This window comes from Eleginops maclovinus, chromosome 6, assembly GCF_036324505.1.
Source record: "Eleginops maclovinus isolate JMC-PN-2008 ecotype Puerto Natales chromosome 6, JC_Emac_rtc_rv5, whole genome shotgun sequence".
NCBI classification, from domain to species: domain Eukaryota; kingdom Metazoa; phylum Chordata; class Actinopteri; order Perciformes; family Eleginopidae; genus Eleginops; species Eleginops maclovinus.
The window spans coordinates 13,780,547-13,804,377 of NC_086354.1; the positions used below are offsets into that span (position 1 = coordinate 13,780,547).

The window sequence follows — 23,831 nt, forward strand, 5'->3', positions numbered from 1 at the left end:
ATAGCATTTGTAAAAGTCAAAGCTATTTTTCATTGTACAGTGGCTACACTAGAGAATAATTTATAGTGCATTCATCTCTTTCTGCTGCAGAGGGTTATCCTCTGTGATCGCTGCTAAGGCAGCTAATCCGTTATCATGAGTGTGTAATGTCAATGAGGCATTTTTTTATTTTAATTATATCCGCTTCTGGGCAATGCTATTATAAATCCATTTAAGTCTTTGTTGTTCCTGTGGGGCTAAATCACCTTCAACCCTGCCTTCAATATTGGTTGATAAGTAGTGAAACAAGTATTTCACTATTTCTGTACTTTTCTTGCCCCACAGGCCGAATGAATCCCCATATTCACATAACAAACTATTGGTTAAATTTGACAGAAACAGAGCTGTGGTGAAAGAAGAGATGCTGCAAGAATTATCTTTGCCATCCTGCTGTGTGAGAGCCATCCACGTCAAAGGCTTAAGTATTTATCTCCTGTTGTTTGTTGTTAATGAGTGAACAAAACCTTTTTGGTATTAACTCTTCTTTTGTCAATGCATCATCATTTCTTTGCATTTAACAATTCTCTCCAATACCTCTTTACAGAACTCGGACGCCTTACACCCTCTAGTGGAAACCAAATGCAATTATGGATAATATTCTTCAATTGTTCTCAAATTTGTATTGGCCTCACTGACACAGAGCTTATCTATAATAATTGCAATGACTAATGGCTTATAAATTAGCTTCCAGTTCTGGTTCTAAATAAATAAAGCTCAAGGGTCATCCATTTCAAGCATAGTCATTTTTAATGCATTGTTACACGGAACTGAAGTGTTGCATAAAGCGGTCTAATCAAGCCTCATCCATCTCTAAATACAGCAAGGCAAGCAAAGCATTTATTGTGATTAGTAACGACAGCGGCAAGCAAAATCAGAAGCAGCTGCATTTAGCTGAATCACTTAAATTTGACAAAGCAGTGCAATAGGCTGAAGGTTGTGTAGAGTCTAAAAGCAGTTTCAACTAGGGCTCATTCAAGGTCATAGGCTGCTGTCACAGGTTTTCATTATCGGTGGGTTTGTTCTTTGAGTCTGGGTAAAGCAGGAAGCCAGAGAAAGTGCTGTCATCCTCACTGCTGGAGTAAACTCCGTTCCAGTCCCTCAGCGTCTCCAGCCACACCTGGTCACCTTCATTCAGCTGCATCAGAGCCAGGTTGGACGCCTGATCGATGTCCTGGCCATACAGGGAATCCCGAGTCCGCAGCTTCCGTATCCCATTGATCACTAGGGCAGCACGCACAGGCCTGTTTCGTACGGTGATGTGGTAACTGAATAAGTAGACCCCTGGATAGGTGGCGTTGAACTTGTTGAGATTCGGGTCCCAGTGCCCCTCCCCATTGTAAAACACCTTATCAAACTTCACAGGCAGGCCGGGTGGAGGGAAGGACCTGCTGGGGAACAAGCCCACACTGAAGGCAGAGCGGATCAGCTCTGCACTCTCACCTGGTGCACCTTTAGGGCCCCGCAGCCCACGCACACCTTTAACTCCCCTTTCCCCCCTCTGCCCTGCCATGCCCCTCCCTCCTGGTGGTCCTTGGGGCCCTCTGACACCTGTATCCCCCTTCCCTCCCGGAGGCCCTGGTTCCCCTCTCTCCCCCTTTACGCCATCAGTTCCATTCACTCCTGGGGGACCCATCTCACCCCTCATTCCAGGGGGCCCAGGCTCCCCCACATCACCAGGTAAACGTTCGCCTATAAGTCCTTGTTCACCTTTCTGACCCTTTGTCCCAGCTATTCCAGTGGGACCTACAGGCCCCTCTCGCCCGGCGTTGCCCTTGGTCCCATTCAGGCCAGGCTCTCCCCTTTCTCCGGGGTCCCCTTTCAGACCGATGAAGCCACGTTCACCTTTCTCTCCTCTGGGGCCAGGATCACCTATAGTGTGTACAGAGGTTATGCACATAGGAAGACATGTTTTGATCAGATTGCTACAAATCTCACATAGAATTGAACATTTGCATACGTTTTAATAGGGGCGTTTATGCACATTTTAATCTAATCAGATTCATTATGGTATAAAAATATATATTTAATACAGCGGTTTTCAAAGTTTGATACCTTTTGCTTCCCCTCAGCCAATCTTTCTTTTGACTTTGAATGTTTTCCTTTCACTGATCTTCTGCTTAAAACAGTCTAGAGGCCTAAAAGCAAGTCACCCGCCTTTTGAAAATCTATGATCTATTACTTATAAAATGTTTACTACTACAGACCTTTCTCTCCTGGTTTTCCTGAGATCCCAGGGGCACCGGGAAGACCCACTGGCCCTTGATCACCTTTTTCACCTGTGATAGGTTTGATAAATAAAGCGTAGAAAATGATATCCACAAAGCACTTAAAAAGGACAGGGTTTTGCATGAAAGGATAAAACGATAGATAGATTGAAACGGAGAGACATTCAAAAACTCTCCTGCTGTTAAGCCCCGTTATACCTATGTCACCATTGAGTCCATTGGCTCCAGGGAGACCTGCCAGTCCTGGGGGCCCTCTGGTCCCGGTTTCTCCTTTCTCTCCTGGTAACCCTGGAAAAAAGAGAAGAGCATAAACAAGAAAATATTTTGACATCCAAAAGGTAACTTGCCTGAAAATAACAATCAAACTTACCTACAGGGCCCTTCTCTCCTTGCGGTCCAAGTGGCCCTCTCTCACCGATGGGCCCTGCTGGGCCTCTCTCTGGCGGACAGCACTCACAGATGTTGAAGAAGCATTCATTGTAGTCAAGGGTGTAGTTTCCAAGGGCATTCCCGGGGGGTGCTATTGCGTTGGTGTGGAACTCAGTGGAGAAAGTGTCGCTGGAGAATGTGGTGCTGTCTGTAGGGGAAAGCGAGTAAGAGTCCATCGTGACCTCAGTTGTCTCATCGTTATGCGGGCTGCTGGAAGGAGACGGGGTTGTGGTGGTGGTCCGTCCAAATCTTCCACCTCCACCTCCACCTCCACCACCTCCGCTCCCAGCTCGAGGGGGCTTCCTGGTGGTCTGAGGTTTAGGCCAGCGTGTGGTTCTGGTGGTGTAGGTCATCCCAGCCATCAGTACCACAAGGAGAGTGGTCAGGAAGAGGCGAACAGAAAGCATGACTGCAAAGTAATCTGTAAGGAAAAGGGTGGAAGTTAAAGAAGGAAAAAAAAGCATTTCTCTCTTCAGCACCAAAGCGTGTTTATGATGTTTAATAAAGCAACAAATGCCTCTTACCTTCTGATGTAAATGGTGTTGACTTGTCACTCCATCCCCTCCAACTTCTGATTGATGAAGGCTGCCTCTTTCCTTATATTGCACTGGTAGCCCGGAGAGAGAACAAGGGACAGAACATGGGGGGTTATTAAGAGGTAGGTGGGCTGGTAAGAACAGATTACATGACTCCTGAGGGATGTGAAATAAAGCAGGTTTTATACAAGGCAAGACTTTATTCTTTGTGATATGGGATATGATTCCAGGGACAATGGGCCGCACAATGCTAAAGTGTTGTTCACACACATGCTTGCTTTGTACACAAACAGCAGGCTACACACAAAGATACACATTTGCTGAACACGTGGACATAAGCATACAGTATAGACACACAAACTCACACATTGTTGGTAATGAATAGCAAATCATATGAGAGTTGCCGGGTGCAACACCTTGCAGTGATCACACCGTTTGGCAGCACCTCAAAGCAGAAAATGGATCACCATACACCCAGTGGGAGAGGGATCAATGTCCCAAAACAGGCGGCGAGGCAACATTGATCTAACCATTCACTTCCTTGATCAACCAACCTAAAGAGCCCAATAAACCTCGTAAACCTGGTGGAAACCTGGCCTCACTGAACTAAGCTTTACATGTCTCAGAAAGGGTGTAGGATTTAGTTTCAAACCAGTGACATTAACTCTGAATGATGTAGTTGCCAAGGCTCCACACACGATAAAATGAAATTGAATGTGGCAAAAATAATGTATTATCAACTCAAAAGAACAAAAGGGCGGAGAAGGTCACTAATCATCTTCCTTTCCTCCTCAAGTCTTTCCTTGCCTTAAGAAAAATCTCATCATTCAAATTCTTAACCTCAGTTTTGCTCCCATTGTTCAAACAAGAGCATGTTGCATTAGATATGAGGTACTTTTGTATTATCAAGTTATCCTACAAAACTATTGCCAAACAGCATATTCACATGCAACACATATATGTACATGTATTGTTATATTAACTGTTACACCTTTGCAAACTGAAAGAAAAAAAAAACAAGCATGTTTTCATTCATTCTATCTTATTCTTGTTGGTGAAATTGTTGGTGAATCACTTAAAATCTTTAGGTGAGGTTGAGGTGAAAACAATGACACCATCATCACCAACTCTGTGCTGAGGAAGACAAGGCATCATTTGTGTGTGTGTCTGACAACCTGGTTGTGGATATATCAACAACATGGTTGTTAATAGGACTGTCATGAGGTGTGTATCACTCCAAAGGGTCACCAGAGGGCAATGTTGAGTCGATGTAATGACTACTGAAACAAAATCCGAACAAAGGCCTGGTTTCACAATATCTTTTGGCAGCAATTGCCTATATTAGAATCTATAACTAGTTATTATTGCATCATGTCATTTTATGTGTATTTTGTTTTGTGTTTTACACGTATTATAGCTACTTTATATATGTGTATTCTGTGTGTCTACACGTGGATTCTAATTTTATTTACGCCTAGTTTATATTGCATTGATTAATGTCCAGTTGCTCATAACAAGTCAGCAGGTCCATAAAATATTCTTTGATCAATGGGAGATAACATGGAGTGGAAATGTATGCAGATTTGATATCAGTATGATGTGTTATGTTTTACTACATGACATCACAATTTCATTCCGCAGTTTGGCCATTGTATGAGCTTGCAGCTGCGCACTCCTGTCAAGCACCAACTGCACAAGAATGAGCCATCAGTATCTTCACCGAGGTCACAAAATACACTTCCGCTACATACTTTCAAAATAAAGCCCTGATTTAAAAAACGCCCTTTGTCCCCCGAATGAGCGTGTGAATGCTTTTACTTTACTTAGACAAGAACACTTAACTTCCGGTTGTAATCCTTGCTCACCCTTGGTTGTATGACACCCCCAAGCATGGAGGTGTGTGTGTGAGAAAAATGTAATGTTGATACGGAGACTGAATAGACACATATGCGAGAGGGAAAACGGGGTTTACGGTGGAAAAGAAGCACACGTCGACTGACTCTCGCCCCCCGGTGAATCCCATGTGTTTTTTCGGGGTGGGTCCCACCCAAAATATCCGTAATCCTGCAATGGGCTGTGGGGCTCTACTGGGAAAATCCTCTAGCAGCTGTTTAGAGAGCCGAAGATAGGACCAAGACATCGGACCGAGACAAACGAAGGCCTGTTCGCTTTTGTCCTGCGCTTCTCGGCCCGGTGTCTGACTCGTGCAAATGCAGTGAAGCCGGGCGTCCGAGGAGATATTTAAATGTTGATATCAAGTCTTTGTCAGATATCGTGGCAGTGAATCGATTTCTTCACAGCACCTCTGAGCGGATGGAGTGAATTGAGCAAAAAGGGGAGAGAGACAGACCGCAGTTTGGTTGCGTGTGATGATAGGAGACACAATGACGCTCTTGTCTCTTCTGGGTCGGATCATGCGTTATTTTCTCCTCAGGCCGGAGACATTGTTTCTGTTGTGCATCAGTCTGGCGCTGTGGAGTTACTTTTTTCACACGGACGAGGTGAAAACCATCGTCAAGTCCAGCCGGGACGCCGTGAAGATGGTGAAGGGGAAAGTGGCGGAGATGATGCAGAATGACCGCCTGGGAGGCCTCAGTGTCCTGGACGCAGAGTTCTCCAAAACCTGGGACTTCAAGAACAACAACGTCGCGGTGTACTCCATACAGGGGAGGCGAGATCACATGGAGGATCGCTTCGAGGTGCTCACCGACATCACCAACAAGAGCCACCCGTCCATTTTTGGCATATTTGACGGTCACGGTGGAGAGGTAGGCTGGGAGGGAGACGTTACACAGGCCAATGATTATCACTATGCGTTTGGACTCAACCAGACCCAAATACCCGCTGTTGCAAAACAGTGAGCATCATTTGGATGCAGAGCAGGTACAGAGACAGCAAGTAATCTGGAGAAAGCAGTATTAAATTGTTAATCTGTGCTTTTCAATCAAACCTTTAAGGAAATGTATTATCACACATTATGCCATCATACAATATTTTAGTGACGTACATTAAAATTAATGTAAAGAGTAAAGAGTTAGAAATGAACAATAGATAAGACAAGGCCAACTCTCTGTTTAGCAGTATGCCAGATTTCTGTAGAAACAGTTATTAAATTGTGCACAGACACTTGAATTCCTCACTTCATACTCGCTCCTATTCCCTATTCTCCTATTTCTGCTCTCCATCTTTGTGTTCTTTTGTGTGAACAATTCCATCCCACTGCCAATCAGGGAGTTGACTTTGGATTCATCACAAAGACTGTGTGTGTGTGTGTGTGTGTGTGTGGGGGGGGTAGTGATGTGTGTTTATCATGGCTGCCTTCAGAACACGTGTTCTGGAAGCCATCTGTCACACCACCACCCCTGCAGTCCCCCAGAGGTTTCAATTAATAACATATTTCACTAAATTATACTGGTTTACATTTCTGATTAAGAGCACAGACTTCCTTCTACGCATCGGGCCAGAGGGATCTCTCTGGAATTTTTCTGACCAGCAATCCAAAAAAACAATGATTACTCAGTTGTATATCATTGATGACAAAAACAAGTAAATATTCACTTCTGAGAGGCTTGAAAAATAATCAAACCCCAGATGCAGGAAGCAGTGGAATTTATGGCCAAATATAATTTAGCCCACGCTTTAAGGCCCATTATATTATTTTAGAAAATGTCTGTGTACAGAATGTTATAAGAGGTTAATGACATACAGTAGTTAAGCAGACCTGCAGTAAACCATTTGGATAGAAGTTCTGTCCTATCTTGGCAATTGTTGACACGAATCAATGAAAGTAAATCTCTGTCTCTCAAACCACCTCTTAAATCAGCCGTTTCATAGCCAAACATTCCTCCCTAACTCTGACATGCTGTAGGCTACATCTACATTTTCTGTCATTTGATTGAAGAATACTATGGAAATTTCACTTTTTAAAAAGATGACTTGCAAGAGTTGCAGTTGGTTTATGTTCAGAGAGAGAGAGTCAACAAGCATAAAGCAGAGGCTGTTTACCCATCCAAATCCGTATTTCTATTCCTGTCCTCAAAACAAATATTTATCTTTCTTGTCAGTCCTCACATCTCTTTTTTCCCTCATTTCACTGCCTCCTGCGAGTTTTTTCCTCCCATTCTTTAGTCACAATTGTATCTATATTCGTGCATACCTTGTATGAGTTTTCTTTTCCGTCCCCTCCTTTTAGAGCTTTATTTTATGTTTTCATTGTTGCATTTTAAAAGGTATGGACTTCAAAACAATGGGTCACTCTAACATTGATCATTAGCGTCAATAAACAGACGTCTTGAGATATGCTAACACAAACAGTTAAAAACGCAGCACTTACGGCAAATCAATGGGAGAGTTAAGGGTCTTTTTGGAAAGCTGTTTATCACCTGACTGACGGTGTTGTCGGGAAATATTACGCAATGTGTTGATATCCTAGGAAATGTATATAATGTGTATTTTCATGCAGTTTGGCACAAATGTATAAACACATACCCACACCAACATTACCGATATTAAATGAAGCAAAATCTTGGCTGATTTAACAGGCATCCTCTGTGAGTGCAGTGTGTTGTTGCTCAGAAAATATTCAGGGCATTTCTCAAACGCTTCTCTGTTTTCATACCTGCATTTTTACAGAGTTATGTCCCAAAATTATAAAAGTGCTGCTCCCCTTTTTAACATGATTTATTCACACTATTTCCTGTTCTAAAGAAATGTGAATAGTTTACTACTTTAACAGGCTTTCAAACTTCTGCACTGCATAACATGTAATTAATATAGAAACCGACTAGACCTCTAGAATTAAAGATGTCAATAAGTGATATACGATCAGATGAATCAACCTTTAATTAAGCTGGTCCAATCTTTTATGTTCACTTATTAAATCCTTAGAGAGTGAAATATTTGGGTCATTTCTGAAGTCTGTTACTGCTGGCATTTGGCAAATGTTTACGACCAATTTACACTTTAAGCACTTTACTTGATCGAGTGCTTCTCTCTCCAATTTACTAAATGAATGCGTACACTTGTCCAGAAAAGGGAAAGAGAAGGGGGGGGGGGCAATAGGGACATCACAAAAAGATTGCTACACTTAAGTGATCATAAGGGTTCAGAGTTTTAAACTGTTATACGGCGTAACAGTGAAGCATGTAGGTTGAATGGCGTAAAGTGCCCTTATATCCACAAGAACAGCAGATAAGAATTACTGTGTATGTAATGTGTTAACCAGGACTTTTGATGGTATAGCAGTTTCCATTTTTAGATTTAATTCGACTGCATTAGCATAATGGAAATCTTGGCAGAGAAAATGAGGAAAAAGCAGTGAGGGCAGGAGGAGCAGGGCAAGTGAGCTGGAAGGTGAGGACTGTGTTCAATAATTCAGCACAGAGCACCTGCTGTAGGAAATGGAAAAAAACCTTGGACCATATTACCTGACAACAACAGGGGGAAAATCCATATAGTTATAACTTTACACCCATATTTATTCTATTTTAGTGGCAAACCAAACTAAGAATAATCCGTAAAGCCTTGTTTTCTGGGCAGCAAAACAAGCTTCAAACTCTGCATTTTTATACATGCCCACAAATATAGATAGTGTCTTTACAAATCTAATATAGTTGAAATGTCCTAGTGAAGAGTTGCCTATATTTACACATCCAGAATGACTGCAGAAGGGGTGATTTTGTCGTCCTTTAGCTCTGTTTTAGTCTTCTTCAGTCTCTGAAATATTTGCCTCTAAATGCTACCTACGTATGTTAAATTGTATCAGCCTGCTGTTTACAGATGGGCATATGCTGCACAGATCTTTTATCAGAGCTTTTTATGCTGAAAATAATTGCCTGCTGCGGCTGTAAACACTGCAGACGAATGGTGAGAGTGAACAAAGTTATGGACTGAAAACTCAAATCGATGAGTTTAAAGGCCTTGAACCTTTTGGCAGGGCTCGGTAACTGCAGAGTCCGGAGAGCATTTCTGAACTTCTAAACTGATTTGAAGTCCTTGACACCAAAACAGCTCTATGCTTTGCTTTTACTTATCTATTTGCCGTTCTAACCCTCTCTGTGTCTTCCCTTTTTCCTCCTCTCCCAGGCTGCAGCTGACTACGTGAAGGCCCACCTGCCAGACTCCCTGAAACAGCAGCTGCAGGCCTTTGAAGAGAGAGAAGAGAGAGAGCACTCTCTCTCACAGCAGCATCCTCGAGCAACGCATCCTGAGTGTGGACCGAGATATGCTGGACAAGCTCTCTGCCAATCACGATGAAGCAGGTCAGGAGGGGGATGAGAGCGGTGGGGAGTATACTGTAGACCTGTTTGTGTGAGAGAAAATACGAAGAGTTGGACAAGTGGACTTTAAATCTCTTGGGAAGCGCACTCACGTTTTTGAGCCTTAAAATGTATAGTGGTGTTATTTAATCTACACCGTTACAAGAACTGTGAACACCATGGCATATATCAAAGCAGTACATTGTTAATTTACTCAGTGCAAAACGTGTCACAGCACATCGCCTATTTGACAAAATCTCTTAATTTCCTGTTTAATATCCTCTCAGCTCAATGCCTCTCAAATGACATTAACCTCTTTGGCTGGTTTCCTCTTTACAATCCACCTATCGTCATACTGAGAACAGTGAGACTGCGGTGTCGTAGCATTATGCTGCAGTTACATTATGCTGTAGTTGATAGTCTTTGCTCTGATGAAAAATTCAGAGCTACAGTCCAGAGTAAAGTTGATGGTATTTGATCTACATCTACCCAAATAAACGGTTGTTTTTGGCATTTGTTTTTCATTGTTCATTTGTTTTGATGGCAATCTGTCATTTCAATAAAGCCACAATATGCTACACTTTTTCTGCCTGTTAGAGGACATTATGCTTGTTTTATTATTAAACAACAGGATAACAAGATTATCAAGTCTCTCTGCCTCCTTGCTGGTGTTCCAGCCCTGTTACCCTATCATTTGCAACTAGGAGGGGCTCTGGACATTTTTTTAATGCAAATGAGTCAGTCCAGGGTGACGCTCCTGGCTCACAATACTTTGACCAAGGTGTAAAACTAGCATTGTAGTTTTTAAATGAAACAAGATTCAGAGTGGCATAGCGTATTTCTTCCCCCTAATGTTTTCAGAAAATAATTGTGGTCTAGCCTTTGTTCCTCCTGCTGTTTAACATAAACATGACACCAGATATGATTCATACCTATCACAGAATGTTATTAAAACGGTCTTCTCAATTTTATCCTATCTCCCATGCAGGAACAACTTGTCTAGTAGCGCTGCTGTCAGACAGAGAACTCACAGTGGCAAATGTTGGAGACTCTCGTGGTGTGTTGTGTGACAAAGATGGGAACGCTGTTGCACTTTCACATGACCACAAGCCATACCAGCTCAAAGAGCGCAAGAGGATCAAGAGAGCAGGTACATTATAAAATAAAACCCTGCTTGAACTGGCACACAGTCAATGTACCTGCACTGCACTCTCATGTTTAGGGCCTTTGGTTGCCGTCTGTTGGTCTATTTAGGAACAGCATTGAATTAAACAGAGATCAAGGTCAGATTTAGATTAATTAGATACCTAAGCTATGTGATTAAGGATTTAAAAGTCGGCTTCGATTTAGTATTTATAAACCTTAACCTCCTACCACAATTACTCTTTATCTGGTATATCCACATTAACATGTTCATAAATATGTTATTCCCTTACTTCCAGGTGGTTTTATCAGTTTTAATGGATCTTGGAGAGTCCAGGGAATCCTGGCAATGTCCCGCTCTCTGGGGGACTACCCACTGAAGAACCTGAACGTAATCATCCCCGACCCTGACATCATGACCTTTGACATGGACAAGCTGCAGCCAGAGTTCATGATCCTGGCATCAGACGGCCTGTGGGACGCTTTCAGCAACGAGGAGGCCGTTCGCTTCGTCCGCGAGCGTCTGGACGAGCCTCACTTTGGCGCCAAGAGCATCGTCCTCCAATCTTTCTACCGCGGCTGCCCCGACAACATCACCGTCATGGTTGTGAAGTTCAAAAGTGGAGCTGGAGGGAATAGTAAGGCGGGGGAGTAGGTCAGAGTCAAGTTGAGAGCTTAGAGATCAATGCTTTTCAAAATATATTGGATGGAGCAACGAGTGTTATATCACAGGAGGACTGGAGTAATATTGACACAGAACAGAAAAGTTCACACAGAATAAAGACAGACGCACACATGCAAAAACACACACAAAATGTATCTTTTATTCGTAGGTTTCTGAAAAGGGCATTTTAACACAATACATATCTGCTGATCTGATGGTGAATACATTAAAAATACTGAAGTTCTTCAAAAGTGGAGTCGATATACACAGGCCGACAGCAGACAGGGGATTTCCTCTTAACCAGCACCCATTAGACTGTGATTGATTTACTACTGTTTACTGTACATGCACATGAATGCTACCGCTTCACTCGAGGCTTTTAAGTAGGGGCTACAAGTAGTGCCTATTCAAGAGTTACTGTGCAAACACAGGAAGCTACTAAAAAGGTATTTGCAAGAACACTGCATTTTGATGTTGCTCCCAAGTAATGTATCCATCTGTTATATTTCTGAGATGGAAAATGTTGTCAAATATAAAAAGACTCCAGTGGAGCCATACATATATTTAACTTGAAGTGATGCTGCTCCTTAAATCTAACTTTTGAGTATCAAGAACTCAATGCCTGTAGACTTGAGAGGAAGATGTTAACCATTTACAGTTTCACCATCTGGCTGCGGTTAGTCTGGAGCAGAGTGGTAGTGCGAAAACCAGTAGAACAATATGGATTTAAAAAGCAACGGCCCCGATTGTGTGTTGGAACGACTCTGACCAATCACAATAGGAGTACTGCTCTGTGGGCTGAATTATATTAAACCCTGAGGCGCTAACACATCTGTAAGAAGAAAAAGCAGACAATAAAAACTGTAAGAGAATGGCAGACCAGTCTTTGGTAAAACAAAATGTGTCATTCAAAAGCTTTTTTTTAAGTTATTGGATTTATTTTCTAAATGCCATTACTAATTCATCAATTAAAGATGGAATACGTAAACACAATCAGTTATTGGCTTGGAGCTTGAGGCTTTTTTATGTCACTTTTTCGTTGAAAGCTGAAACTCCAAAGTTTTATACTTTTCAATAGCACAGACGGTTAGTGATACTCAGAAGATAGATTTTGGATAGACTATTACTTTAACATACAACACATGCACACAGACAGTTATGTTAATAAAAAGCACCTTCAGATGTTTATTTTTGGAATGGTAAATGATTGCACATCAGCCAACGTAAACACTGTCTATCCTCAATAATACAAGAGGGTTATAATGTATGTAGAAACTGATGTAGTTACTGAACTTCACCTCTTGATACAGCAATGTTATTGAGCTAATGTAAACTATTCCATCAAAGTTGTTTTACACCGTCTGAATCAGGGCATGTGCTTTGGCTTATCCATGTTCATGAACAAAGTAGTTTGTATCAATGAACACTGGTGGCTGCCTTTGACCTGAGAAATGCACGAAACAGGTGGTGCATCAAACTTCCACATCTCTGCTGCCATCAGAAAATGACTCAGATGTGACACATCATGAACTGTACAGCCAGAATGCTAGTAGCTAGAAATATATGCTCCTGAAGCAATACAACAACACCCTGTTAAGGAAGAATACAATAAACCATTCTTTATTTGCTACCGTTTAATGTTCAACTATGCTGTACTACTGTGTTTTATGACATTTGCATCCAATGAAAAAAGCCTTTTTTTAAATTTAATTTTACCTAATGCCTTATTTATTGTTGAATTTTTGGTTGTCTGGTGGATCACCAAACTTCTATTTGTTTTGTTGTCCTTCTGTACATGAGCAGAAGTTAACAATACATAACTAATCACTTTAATTGATTAGCAGTCAATTATCAAACATGTTGAGCTGTGTAAAAGAAAAGCAGTGTAAATACATCCTGTATGTAAACTCTGTATTAAACAAACTCTTTCATCTTCATGGCATTTATCCTTTCAGTCTTTATTATCAAGTTCTTTTGATAAACTGTGCAGCATACTCACCAGTTAAATTACCATCAAACACATACCAACTCCTTATTTTCAAGGGTCCCTTTAAAATTAACATTTTAAAAAAAGAGGATTTAAATTATTTTCCACCACCTGACATTAATGTTGTAATGTAATGCATGCATTTGTACATTCAGTTTTAGCCAAAGAGTCTTGATAGACAAGTATGACACAGAATTGTATTGGATTTTATTCCACCTTCTTTTTTGTATATACGTGTATAAAATTTGGAAGTATTATTTCATTAACAATTTTATTTAAAAAAAGAATGTGAGGTGAAATCCAATAGTAGGCCTACTGTCCTACTTATCCAGAGTGGCTAATAAATCCTGTATGGATTTGGAGTCATTAGGTCAAATGATATTATGGTTATTAAAAAAGATACTCGTAAAAAAATAGAAGAAGCAGTGAAATAAAAGAAGGGTTCAGTCTAGTAGCCTAATACAATTCTGCATTGATTTGGAGTCATGGAGTTACATGCAATGGAAGCTAATGGAGAAATCAAGCATATCCATGTCGCCAATCTGAAACTAACAAGAGCCTATAGTGCCTTAAACAAACTTCTTCGCGGTCCTTTTTATTCTTTTCACTTTATCAACTTCCTGGGAATTTGAATCAGTTGTGAATCATTTCACGTTCCACATTCACAAGATTGAGGTGTGAGGTCAGAGTGGTGTTCAGGGAGAAATACGTACACGTCTTCGCAGTGTTTCTGGGATGCCTCTAAATAGCATTTCATACCATACCTGCGCTAATTCAACTCTGCTGCTGAAGCCCGTGGGAGGGGCAGCTCGGAATCATTCGATGTTGCCAAGTTTAGTGACGGGCTGTACCAGGTGGAGAGGCTCAGAATAGCTCTGACATGAACTGATTCAAATGCTCAGGCCCGTGTTGCAACTAAGGGGTCTAATAACCGCAGAGTCAAGTGCGTCACGCTACAGCTTTACGGGAACACATTGCCTTGTTTTATGTACATTTGGCACTTTATAAGAGAGACAAGTGCGCGCAGGCACCAGAGGAATCGTATCATTGAGCCAACTCAGACTCAGAAGCGAATGTAAACAATTCCGCTTTGAATCTTTAAAGGAGTGTTTTGAATTTAAGTTATACTATGGGACAGCAAGGATCCAAATCCCCCATTGAAGCGCGGGTGATTTTTCAGCGCGTTGGCACCGTGGACACGTATCAGAGAATCGACGAATGTTGTGCTACAGCCTCAATTGTCCGCATTCAGAAAAAGGTAACCAGTCAGTCGGCGTGTCCAGACACTTCCCCCCTGGCAATGGAGAAGTCAACAGCTCATTCTTGGTCCCAGACCCGCGGTGACACCGGGGGACTGGTGTACGTGATGGACAATCCAACTGGGGGCGTGTGGGTGAAGCCGGGAGAGAAATGGGCCAGAACCTGATGCACAAATGAAACATCCATTTGAAATGCACACGATTTCTTCGATCGCATAAAGTGAAACAGCCCTTGCTTGGATGCACTGCCTCAAGCTCCGTTGTCGTCCGGCCAGGATGCATCTGATTTTGGCTCCTGTGCTGAGGGGCACATGCAGTGTGTGTGAAGTGACGGTGGATTTAAATCGTCTTAAGTGAGCTGGACCGATCAATGTAATTTATTGATTTAGTCTACATAAGAGACATTCATGTATTCAGTGTCAGACTGCTCGAGATTATGATGAAAGAAGGTGAAGAGTGCCATGCGCACTGAGATAACGTCCTTTCTTTTGAAACACAGAGTCATTGTTTTGTTTCCAACACTACTTTGAGCTGTTTTACTTAGTAAGAATGGATCCATTGTGGAATATATACAATGAGAAAAGGGGGTTTTGGTTGTGTCTGTACTGAAAGTTGGCTTCTTTTGTTAACACATTGATGGCAGCTGCTATTTTAATGACCTACATAGTTTGTAAACACAGTGCCCTTCTGATGGCTGACCAACCTTAATGTATTTGTTCTTCCTTTTTATTTGGTTGTGCCATCCTTTTGGAATGTAACATATATATTACATATTATAAATAAATAGTTTTGTTAATAAAATATCTTATATTGAGTTTTATATGTATAATGATGTTGGCATGAATGTCATGGACTGGAGGTTGCTGACTCAACTTCAAAATGTAAAAAGGTTGGCCAAGCTGTCATAAACTGAAAGGTGTGACAGCAGCAAGTTCAAGGGAGTTTAAGATAACTTCTGACGACTTTGAGAAGGTTTGGGGAAATTGGGAGCTGGTCTGAGGGATACAGAAACATCCACTTGACATTTAAGTGTTGTGGATGCTAGGGTTAAACTATGTGGATGTTTGAAATGTATATGAAGGATGTAATGAATTAAGCTGCCATATTATTTTCTTTATTCCATAAAGAAGACTGTTTCAAGTTCAGTAAGGAACTGCATTTTTTTCTTTGCCAGGTGAGGTATTGTGCCTTATTATGTTTGTCCCTGGTTTGTAACACTAAGGCAGCTGTTGTGTTATTTAAGTGGGTAAAATTCTTGAACTGTGTCAGAATGTAATATCAGGCAAATGATTGATGTGTGTGCAGTAATGTATCCAAAGCACTGTTCACCATGGTCCTATAAAATCAAAACAAATAACTAACTTGACCTTTATTCTTTGTAATTCGCTAATGTTTTACCTGAATGGGTCTTATTCTCATAATAATTTACATTAAGGTCCTTTCTTTCAGAACAAGACATAACAATAAAACACTTTGAAGCAAGAATATTTCTGATTTCAATGTGCTTTTAGCAGAGGTGGAAGGAGTAATCCTATATTGTACTCAAATAAAAGCAGATGTACCAGAGTGTAGGAATACTCTGTTACAAGTATAAAGTCCTGCAATCAAAATGTCACTCAAGTATAAGAGTGTATAATAATATAATATTTGGCATCAAAATGTACTTAAGGTACCAAACGTAAATGATGCTTGGTCCATTGCAGCATAATATACATTACATGTTTTGAATTAGCACTTCGACATTGCATATAGATACAAAAAGATTGCAGAACTCTCAAACTGCATAAATAAATAAGGGATAGGCCTATCTTCTGGTTGGTACAAACTTTGGCCCCGGTGTGGCACCTTATCGGTGAGTTATTGTCAGCATGGAGCTATAACTTATCTATAAAACTCTGGGCAACGCACTGAGCTAACACTACGTCAAAAGAGAACTGTAACTGCCCGTTTGATTTTACTTGCTTTATATTTTACACCGCCATGGGACTGCGAGGATCGAAACAACCGGAAGCCCAAATCCTCCTCCTGGGTCTGGACAATGCTGGCAAATCGACTCTCCTCTACAAACTGAAACACAACACGTGCGTCACCACAGTTCCCACCATCGGCTTCAACGTGGAAATGCTCGAGGCGAGAAAGAACGGAAAAAACCTCGCACTAACCGTGTGGGATGTCGGTGGGCAGGGAAAGATGCGCGAGCACTGGACCGGTTTCCATCAGGACGCATCAGCCGTCGTGTTTGTTGTGGACAGCTCGTGCGGGGAGCGCATGGGGGAGGCTCGGAAGGAGCTGGAGAACACTCTGGGGAGCGAGCAGCTGCGGGGCCGTCCACTGGTCCTACTGGCCAACAAACAGGACGTGAACGGCTCTCTGACTGTCACTGAAATCAAGGACACGTTTAACCTGAAGAAGATTTGCTCAGGACGGGATTGGTTCGTTCAGCCTTGTTCCGCGTCCACTGGATTTGGAGTTGAAGAGGCCTTTAGACGAGTGGTCCAAATGGTCAAATAAAACATGTATTTATATGAAATGTATTATTTTCCAAGCATGGACAATACGATTAATTGGTTTTATGTACAGCATCCTTGTCGGAAAAACATAATCTTGCTAGTTACATTAGAGTGAGTGAATCCATTAGGCTACTTCATATGACACTATAATGGATACCACATGAAACACGAGATACCATATGGTATATTACTGTGCATTAGAACCACCACCGACTAGCACACACATTGGAAGTTACTGTATGAATGGATTTTACTGGTGCAGCAGATCTTATTTCAATTATGAAACGGAATTATGTCATACAGCCATGTCATTTTGACATACTAGGCCTACTGGGTTCATCAATATCAACGAGATAAGCAACAGACAAGTGCACGTGCAGTAACGTTTGAGTAAGGACACGCCTTAATAATGCATAATAATGGGGATTTTACAATAATCTACTAGTCTATTAAGGTACATTTTGAGTTGTGTGTGTGTATATGAATCAAAGATAATTCTAAAAGAAATAAAGAGCCAAGAAGACAAAATGTTTCTTTTTTTTACAACATAACTCGAATGTTCTATTAATGATTTATAGCAAGCTGTTTAAAAAAAAAACATTACCATAGAAGATTAATTGATATAAGCAAAGTCAATGATAAAGGGTGCACTCTAAGACATACATATATAGGCACTCGTCTGATACATTCCTTAGAACATAGATTTCTGACTGTAAAAATCCTTGCCAAGTATAGTAGGTCATGTATGCTCAGACGCACACAGTAGAGGCAGATAACTTCCTGAGCGGCTTGTTTTTGGGTTTCTGAAACGTCCATAATAATCAAATAAACCGCAATCTAAAATGTCAAATATAGTACCATTTAGTGAAGACTCAAGTTACGGAACTGCCGTCCTTGTCCTAACTTCACCCATGTTGAACTCCGGGCGTCCTGCGTCCCCTTCCCGCACCGTCTCCTCATATGTTGGCAGACGTTTGCATTCTTCGTATGAAGGCAGCTGCGCATCAGGGGCTGGATCCCTCAGGCTGTCCGGGGTGCTGCTCTCCATTAGTGGCTCTTGAGATGTGGTAACAGTAGGGAGTCCGGGGAGGGGTGGCGGGGTGAGCTGCCTGGATCTGGAACACAACATCCGCTGGACAAAGTATCCCACTGCAAAGAGAAGCAGCATAATGAGCACACCAGAAAGTTTCCGGGTGATCATGGCGATGTTGTAGTAAGTGTTGTCCACAAACTGCTTGCAACAGGTAACGGCAGTGGTGTCGTTTCCATGTGCGCAGCAAACCTGGTCATCTCGACAAATGTGCGTTCCACATCTTCGGATGGAATGAACAACTGCGCGAAATAAAAAGCAAAAAGTGAACACCACCAAAGCTTGGCATTTGTAGAAGAACGTCATTGCTGTGTTGAAAGGGAGATACGATCCAGTAAAGCTCGATGGAAACAGGGCGCAGGCAATTCACTTAATACGCTGAAAGATGGGTTGGGTGAAACGTTGACGCGGAGTCATCACCAACAATCTGCGAGCCCACAGACAACATACAAAAATACCGGAAAACCGAGAAAAATATAAACAAATGCTCACAAAGGAAACTCTTAGCACTCAGCTATAACTATAAAGTACAAGTGGGGCTACGCAGACATCTGAAACCTCTCTGCAGCATATGTTGACATTAACTCCTAAGTGTACTTCAATCTGCTCTTGATTTATTTATTTATGTTGATGCCGTTCAGCAGACGTAAACACCGATGGCTTGTTCATTGGATGTGAAAGTAAAAAGGCGCCCAGGACATCGACCAGTCGTGTCTGTAGCACTGAGAAATAAGCCATTGATTAATCGTGAAGGTGGGAGGGGACATTAAACCAGCAGACTGCAGAAGAGACTGTTGATGATACAGCACCAGGGACAGTGCTTAACACGCCCACTGAGGGGCACAATGGGTGGGCGCTGTCCGAGGTGCTGACACAACCAAACCCAAACTACTAAGTGTTCCCGAAAGCAAGAGCCCGAACCATTTGCAATATTAATACATTAATGGGCCGGTATTTCCTGAGAAGGCTGCATTGTTTTGGTAGGCTTTCAAAGTGGTTCACACAATAGCCACTAATAAGCACTTTTTTCCAGGAAACTTTTCTAATACAGGTCTATAGTGACCAATAACCACACAATTGACTAATTATTTTATAGGAAGTAGTAATCAAAGCCAAAATTGGGTATTTCTTCATATGCCCTCACAATGATTAATCAATAATGTGACTACATGATGGGTAGGCTGTGGTAGTAATGGCGGGAAGTGCTCCTAATAGCATGTCTGCTTTTCTCCTCAGATCAAAATAGCGGGGATTATATGAAATACATTTTTACAGTGGATGACAGAAGGATGCATGTAGTGTGAATTTGTGTTAACTACAAAAACACACAAACGCATCCTTTTGACATCCATTTGTACCGTTTTGGCCCAATGACTTGAGTGCTTAAACCCAATGCTAATTGAATTGGTTGCTAAAAGGCATATCAAGTTCTTGGCAAAGAAACTAAAGGGTGCAGGATGCAAGAAAAAAGGAAAAGGAAATCAAATAAAGTAATTACGATTATTGTGATGCTTGTGTTTTGTAATAAGGGAAATAAAAAGCCAAGTTAAAGTAAAATATTTATTCGGAAAAAATGTTATTTGTACAGAAAAAACATGAACTCATTTGAAATGTGAAAATTGCTCAAAATAAAATGTATTCCAGCTGAGATGGGATTAAGAATGACAGATCTACCTCTGTATTTCACAGGGGTTGTGTTGTTCGGTCCAAAATGTTTTATTCCTGTACAAGGCAGCATTCAGGAGGTCCGTCTCTTTGGTGAAAGAACTGTTTTGGAATCTGATGGATTTTTGTCAAATTTGTCAGATGAGAGGACAGTAATGGGTCCCAACTGGATAGTTCGCTCTGTAAAACAAAATCATTACAAACATTTGAAGGATCTCGTTCCGCTGTACACAAAGCAAAACAAACAAAAACATTGATAATAATAATAATGATAAGAAGAACAGAATTAAACATATATAAACGTAATCTCTTATTTATCTAGTTTTAAAACACATTACCATCTAAAACAATGATTATATCATTAAGTCAGCATTCATGTTTTTGGTTTGTTTCGGATGTTTGTGTCTTCCAAATTGCTCAAATGTTATACGCTGCACATAGATTATTCTTAAATAATAATAGTAAAAAAAGGTAAACAAAGATATTTGATGTAGTCACTTGCTTTGTACTCAGCTCCCCTCTTCATTACTCTAGCAGAGGTTTGTTGATGTTTGTTGTGTTGGCTCTGTTGAGTTCCTGGACGAACACGGAAAAAATGTGCTTCGGGTTGCTCGGGTTTGTTCTGGACTAAACTCCTGTGTGAAGTCTTGGTGGACCATGGTGTGGTGCCGATGATAGTGTTAGGGGGTTCTGTTGCCAGAGGCTCCTCAACCCCATGGGAGATATCACAGTTTCCACACTCCTTGTCATTCCCATCAACTGACCTCCACCTGGATAAGGAGGCAATTTTCAAGATTAGGATCACTTCTATGAAATGAAATCGCCAACATGCATAATTAGTATAATACCTGTTGTCAATTACAGAGCAGGCCCTGTTTTGAGAGTTGACAGCTAGTACAGCTGGAACAGCCTTCACTAAGCAGCTTATATAGACCTGTGGGAGAAAGAGAAAGTTCAGCAAAATATGTTTGAGCTCCTCTTTAAGGTTTATGTGTATTGAACAAAAATATCCAACTAAATCAAAAATGGTTTAGTGTTCAAAGTGCATGCCAAAAGACAGAAAAATTAACCAACCTGATTGCTGGGTGCCTGGTAGAACCTGAAGGCCTCCACCTGAAACCTCAGCTTATGCTCTTCAACTCTTTGTAGGAAGTGTGACTTTGAGTTGGTCAGGTAAGCATCAGTTAGACATCTGTTAGAGCAGCAAAAGAAGAACATAGTTGGGAAAGCAGATACCTTCATTTAAAAATAAAGAAAATATTACAATTATCTTACTATTACAATCTTGGGCACTTACCCATAATGCTCAATAAAGTAATATCTTAATGTATCCTCTGCATCAGGAGTTGATTCGGCAACACAATGGTCGACATAAACTCGCAGGGGCATGTGGTTACCCATGATGGCAGAAACTTGAAAACGAATGGGATCACCCAAGAAGTAGGAATGAGATCCCCTCTCAAACTGCCAATCACCTTAAAGAATTAAAGAGATAAATCCAAGCTTCAACAACTCATTTTGAAATATGGTTGTTTAACAGGCATATTCAAAGAGAGGTATTAGCCATAACAACTGTAGCATAAGACTATAACATGCACAATAATGTAAAAAAGCAAACAAAACACTACATCAACGATATGCCATTAGTACCAGTCATCAGTAGAAGATTGAAGTCTATCTGATCTTTTGCTGAAATCGTGGAGACAGAAGGAACCCAGGTGGGATGCAGGGAGATGGCATCCAGAGAATACCTCCTGAAAATATACAGAATGTTGGAGAAATATAGTAGTGATAATAATTCTTAGCAAGTACTATGGCACAATATACAACACTTACTTTTCATAATGACATTCAACTGGAATAGTTGCTCCATCCAGTCTAAGCAAACCATCAGGGGAAGGTTCAGGAGAGTAGACCAGAACATTAGAATAGATAATCTTCTCTTTTGTCGACTGAAAGGAACAATGATAGTCTTTCAGAATAAATTAACAAGTATACATAGTCCTATAACCATGAATGGATTACTAAACAGGCCTACTAGGAACCCTGAGCTTCACCTACAAAATGTCTATTACAGTACCAACCAGGACGACACTCAACTGAGCACAAAGACACACAAGACATGAAGTTATGACAAGGACACAAATTGATCCCAAAGAGCCGCAGAACGAATACAAAAGGGTGCCAAACCAGCACAGGAAAACCTACTACCACCACCACTACTACAACACTACAAAGTGACACTGAACAACTCTAAATAGACTGTCCGAGACACTAAAAGACCAAAGAACAAACAAATCGACCTCAAAGACACAAGAAGCAACAAATATACTTTAAAGTGTGTGTGTCTTGCTTCTGTGTAGGAGAGGTGATGGGGCCTTTGTGCCCGGTAGGCCTCATTTTATAAATCTGCCAATGTTTTTAAGCAAAATAAGATTTTCAAACCAAAATCAGTTATAAAAACAACTTTACACAAGTTTTACATCCCATAAATTATCAAACGTAATGCTTACCGAAAGTTTAGTTCCACAATCCCCAAGGAATGCCTGGATGGTATTTTCCGCCTCTCCTGATGGGACTGCTACACATGCACTCCCTTCACTCACTGAACTCAAGCCCAGGTGCAGATGTCGGCCGTCCACCTTGAAGCCCTTATCAAACATGTCAGCCTGCACCACAACCCGAATTGAGTCCGGGTGGCAGTGGACCACGATGGGTCGAGGCCGCATGCTGAGCCCCGCGCTTTTCTGCTGCTGCTGCTGGACCGCAGCCAACTGAGGCTGGATGTTTCCATGAGTCCCGCTAGGGAAGTTTGAGTTTGCTCTGTCGCTGGAGCGATTCTGCACTAACCGGCTTTCTGTGAGTGCAGAAAACGAAATAAGGACGATAATCCACCAAGAAGGGCTTCTGTGAAGGTTGACGTCCATTCTTGGCCTCTGACAGGTTTGGAAAGAGCGGCGCTCACCACAGCTGTAAGTAATAAAACCCAAACACACCTGTGAGCGGGCTTTGACTGATGAACCCTGCTTCACTGCCAATGTCTGTCTGTCACTACTTGTAACGTGTCAACATCAAAGTGTTTAGCATTGTGAGTCTTGTATTAAATATCAAAAATAGATAAAAACTTCCAAAAAGGTTAAACATTTTGGTAACATGCTCATTTGGCTAAGCTATTTGTGCTATAAGCTAATTATACCACTAGGTGGCACTACAGCTGCACTTATAACCTACTATTTTATCTCCATTGACACCGTTTAAATGAATAAACTAAGATATTGTTGTTATTATTATTAGTCATTATTAATTTGAGCTGCTAAATACTAAAATGTTCGTAGTTTAAGAGTGTAAAATCTAATAGTAATTTAGGACAATGATTGAATCATTTGTTATTTTACAGTTGGAAATATATATAAAGATGAAGATGTGTTGCTTTTAATGTTACAAGCTGACCTTCTTTAAATGTTTTGATATACCAACATGCTTACATTTTTAAAATGCAGGAAATAGTTGTTTTATGTTTTAACACATGTTTCTGCTTTAGTGGTTAGCTTTGTGGAATAGAAGTAGCAGTGTGGTACATGTTTTTGCCCAGAGAAATATTTAAATGTTTTTATTTTTAACAGAGTATTTAAACATTTTGTCATGAACTCATTTGGCACGAACATCATAGGTCCCTTTCAACCCCAGAAGCCACAAGTCTCAGTGCCAATTTTGTTTAGACACACAAAGGATTCAAGGATAAAACAAAAGCCTTGTTTCACTTTCAGTGAGGCTGTAATGAATAACCAACCTGTACCAGCTCTTTCAAAACATCTATCTCAAAACAAAGCGGCCAACAGTGCCCACTGAAAGTGAGCATGAAGCAGTTCACTAAGTGGAGTCTTTTGAAGACATTAACCATTCATTTTGAGTTATTTGTTACTTGACCCTATAGCTAATCCCAAATCCTAACTTTGCTTTAAATCAAATATCAGTTTTGTTTAGTGTCTATAAGTAAACCCTTAAGTCAGACACTGAACATGTTTTG

General features: G+C 41.0%; 4 protein-coding genes across 4 annotated transcripts; 2 read left to right on the forward strand and 2 right to left on the reverse strand.

Annotated features, from left to right (window-relative positions):
• Nucleotides 1-962: 962 nt before the first annotated feature.
• Nucleotides 963-5,173, reverse strand: otol1a (otolin 1a). The gene is made up of 6 exons (XM_063884919.1): nucleotides 5,095-5,173; nucleotides 3,218-3,300; nucleotides 2,635-3,114; nucleotides 2,463-2,552; nucleotides 2,244-2,315; nucleotides 963-1,908 (listed from the first exon to the last, which is right to left on the reverse strand). Exons 3-6 carry the CDS (start codon nucleotides 3,098-3,100, stop codon nucleotides 1,031-1,033), a joined length of 1,506 nt encoding a protein of 501 aa, XP_063740989.1. The 5' UTR covers nucleotides 3,101-3,114; nucleotides 3,218-3,300; nucleotides 5,095-5,173; the 3' UTR covers nucleotides 963-1,030.
• Nucleotides 5,079-13,230, forward strand: LOC134865427 (protein phosphatase 1L-like). The gene is given in 5 exon segments (XM_063884926.1): nucleotides 5,079-5,997; nucleotides 9,314-9,379; nucleotides 9,381-9,489; nucleotides 10,475-10,636; nucleotides 10,929-13,230. Coding segments are annotated over 5 exon segments (1,092 nt in total). The 5' UTR covers nucleotides 5,079-5,598; the 3' UTR covers nucleotides 11,285-13,230.
• Nucleotides 13,231-14,133: 903 nt separating this feature from the next.
• arl14 (ADP-ribosylation factor-like 14) lies at nucleotides 14,134-17,577 on the forward strand. Its single transcript, XM_063886482.1, has one exon. The coding sequence runs from the start codon at nucleotides 16,520-16,522 to the stop codon at nucleotides 17,048-17,050; it is 531 nt and encodes a 176-aa protein (XP_063742552.1). The 5' UTR covers nucleotides 14,134-16,519; the 3' UTR covers nucleotides 17,051-17,577.
• A 2,108-nt stretch (nucleotides 17,578-19,685) lies between these two features.
• Nucleotides 19,686-22,828, reverse strand: LOC134865677 (zona pellucida sperm-binding protein 3-like). The gene is made up of 8 exons (XM_063885340.1): nucleotides 22,318-22,828; nucleotides 21,641-21,756; nucleotides 21,455-21,558; nucleotides 21,102-21,279; nucleotides 20,879-20,996; nucleotides 20,653-20,738; nucleotides 20,303-20,574; nucleotides 19,686-19,984 (listed from the first exon to the last, which is right to left on the reverse strand). The coding sequence occupies exons 1-8, from the start codon at nucleotides 22,729-22,731 to the stop codon at nucleotides 19,878-19,880; spliced, it is 1,395 nt and encodes a 464-aa protein (XP_063741410.1). The 5' UTR covers nucleotides 22,732-22,828; the 3' UTR covers nucleotides 19,686-19,877.
• Nucleotides 22,829-23,831: the final 1,003 nt, after the last annotated feature.

Excerpts from the sequence above, each read along its gene's own strand:
- LOC134865677 (XM_063885340.1), bottom strand. The coding sequence starts at position 22,731 with ATGGACGTCAACCTTCACAGAAGCCCTTCTTGGTGGATTATCGTCCTT. Across the intron at positions 21,757-22,317 it reads ATTGTGGAACTAAACTTTCG|TCGACAAAAGAGAAGATTAT; the intron begins GTAAGCATTACG and ends TGTTCCTTTCAG. Across the intron at positions 21,559-21,640 it reads GTTGAATGTCATTATGAAAA|GAGGTATTCTCTGGATGCCA; the intron begins GTAAGTGTTGTA and ends GTATATTTTCAG.
- otol1a (XM_063884919.1), bottom strand. The coding sequence starts at position 3,100 with ATGCTTTCTGTTCGCCTCTTCCTGACCACTCTCCTTGTGGTACTGATG. Across the intron at positions 2,553-2,634 it reads AGGAGAGAAGGGCCCTGTAG|GGTTACCAGGAGAGAAAGGA; the intron begins GTAAGTTTGATT and ends TCTTTTTTCCAG. Across the intron at positions 2,316-2,462 it reads TGGACTCAATGGTGACATAG|GTGAAAAAGGTGATCAAGGG; the intron begins GTATAACGGGGC and ends AACCTATCACAG.
- arl14 (XM_063886482.1), top strand. The coding sequence starts at position 16,520 with ATGGGACTGCGAGGATCGAAACAACCGGAAGCCCAAATCCTCCTCCTG.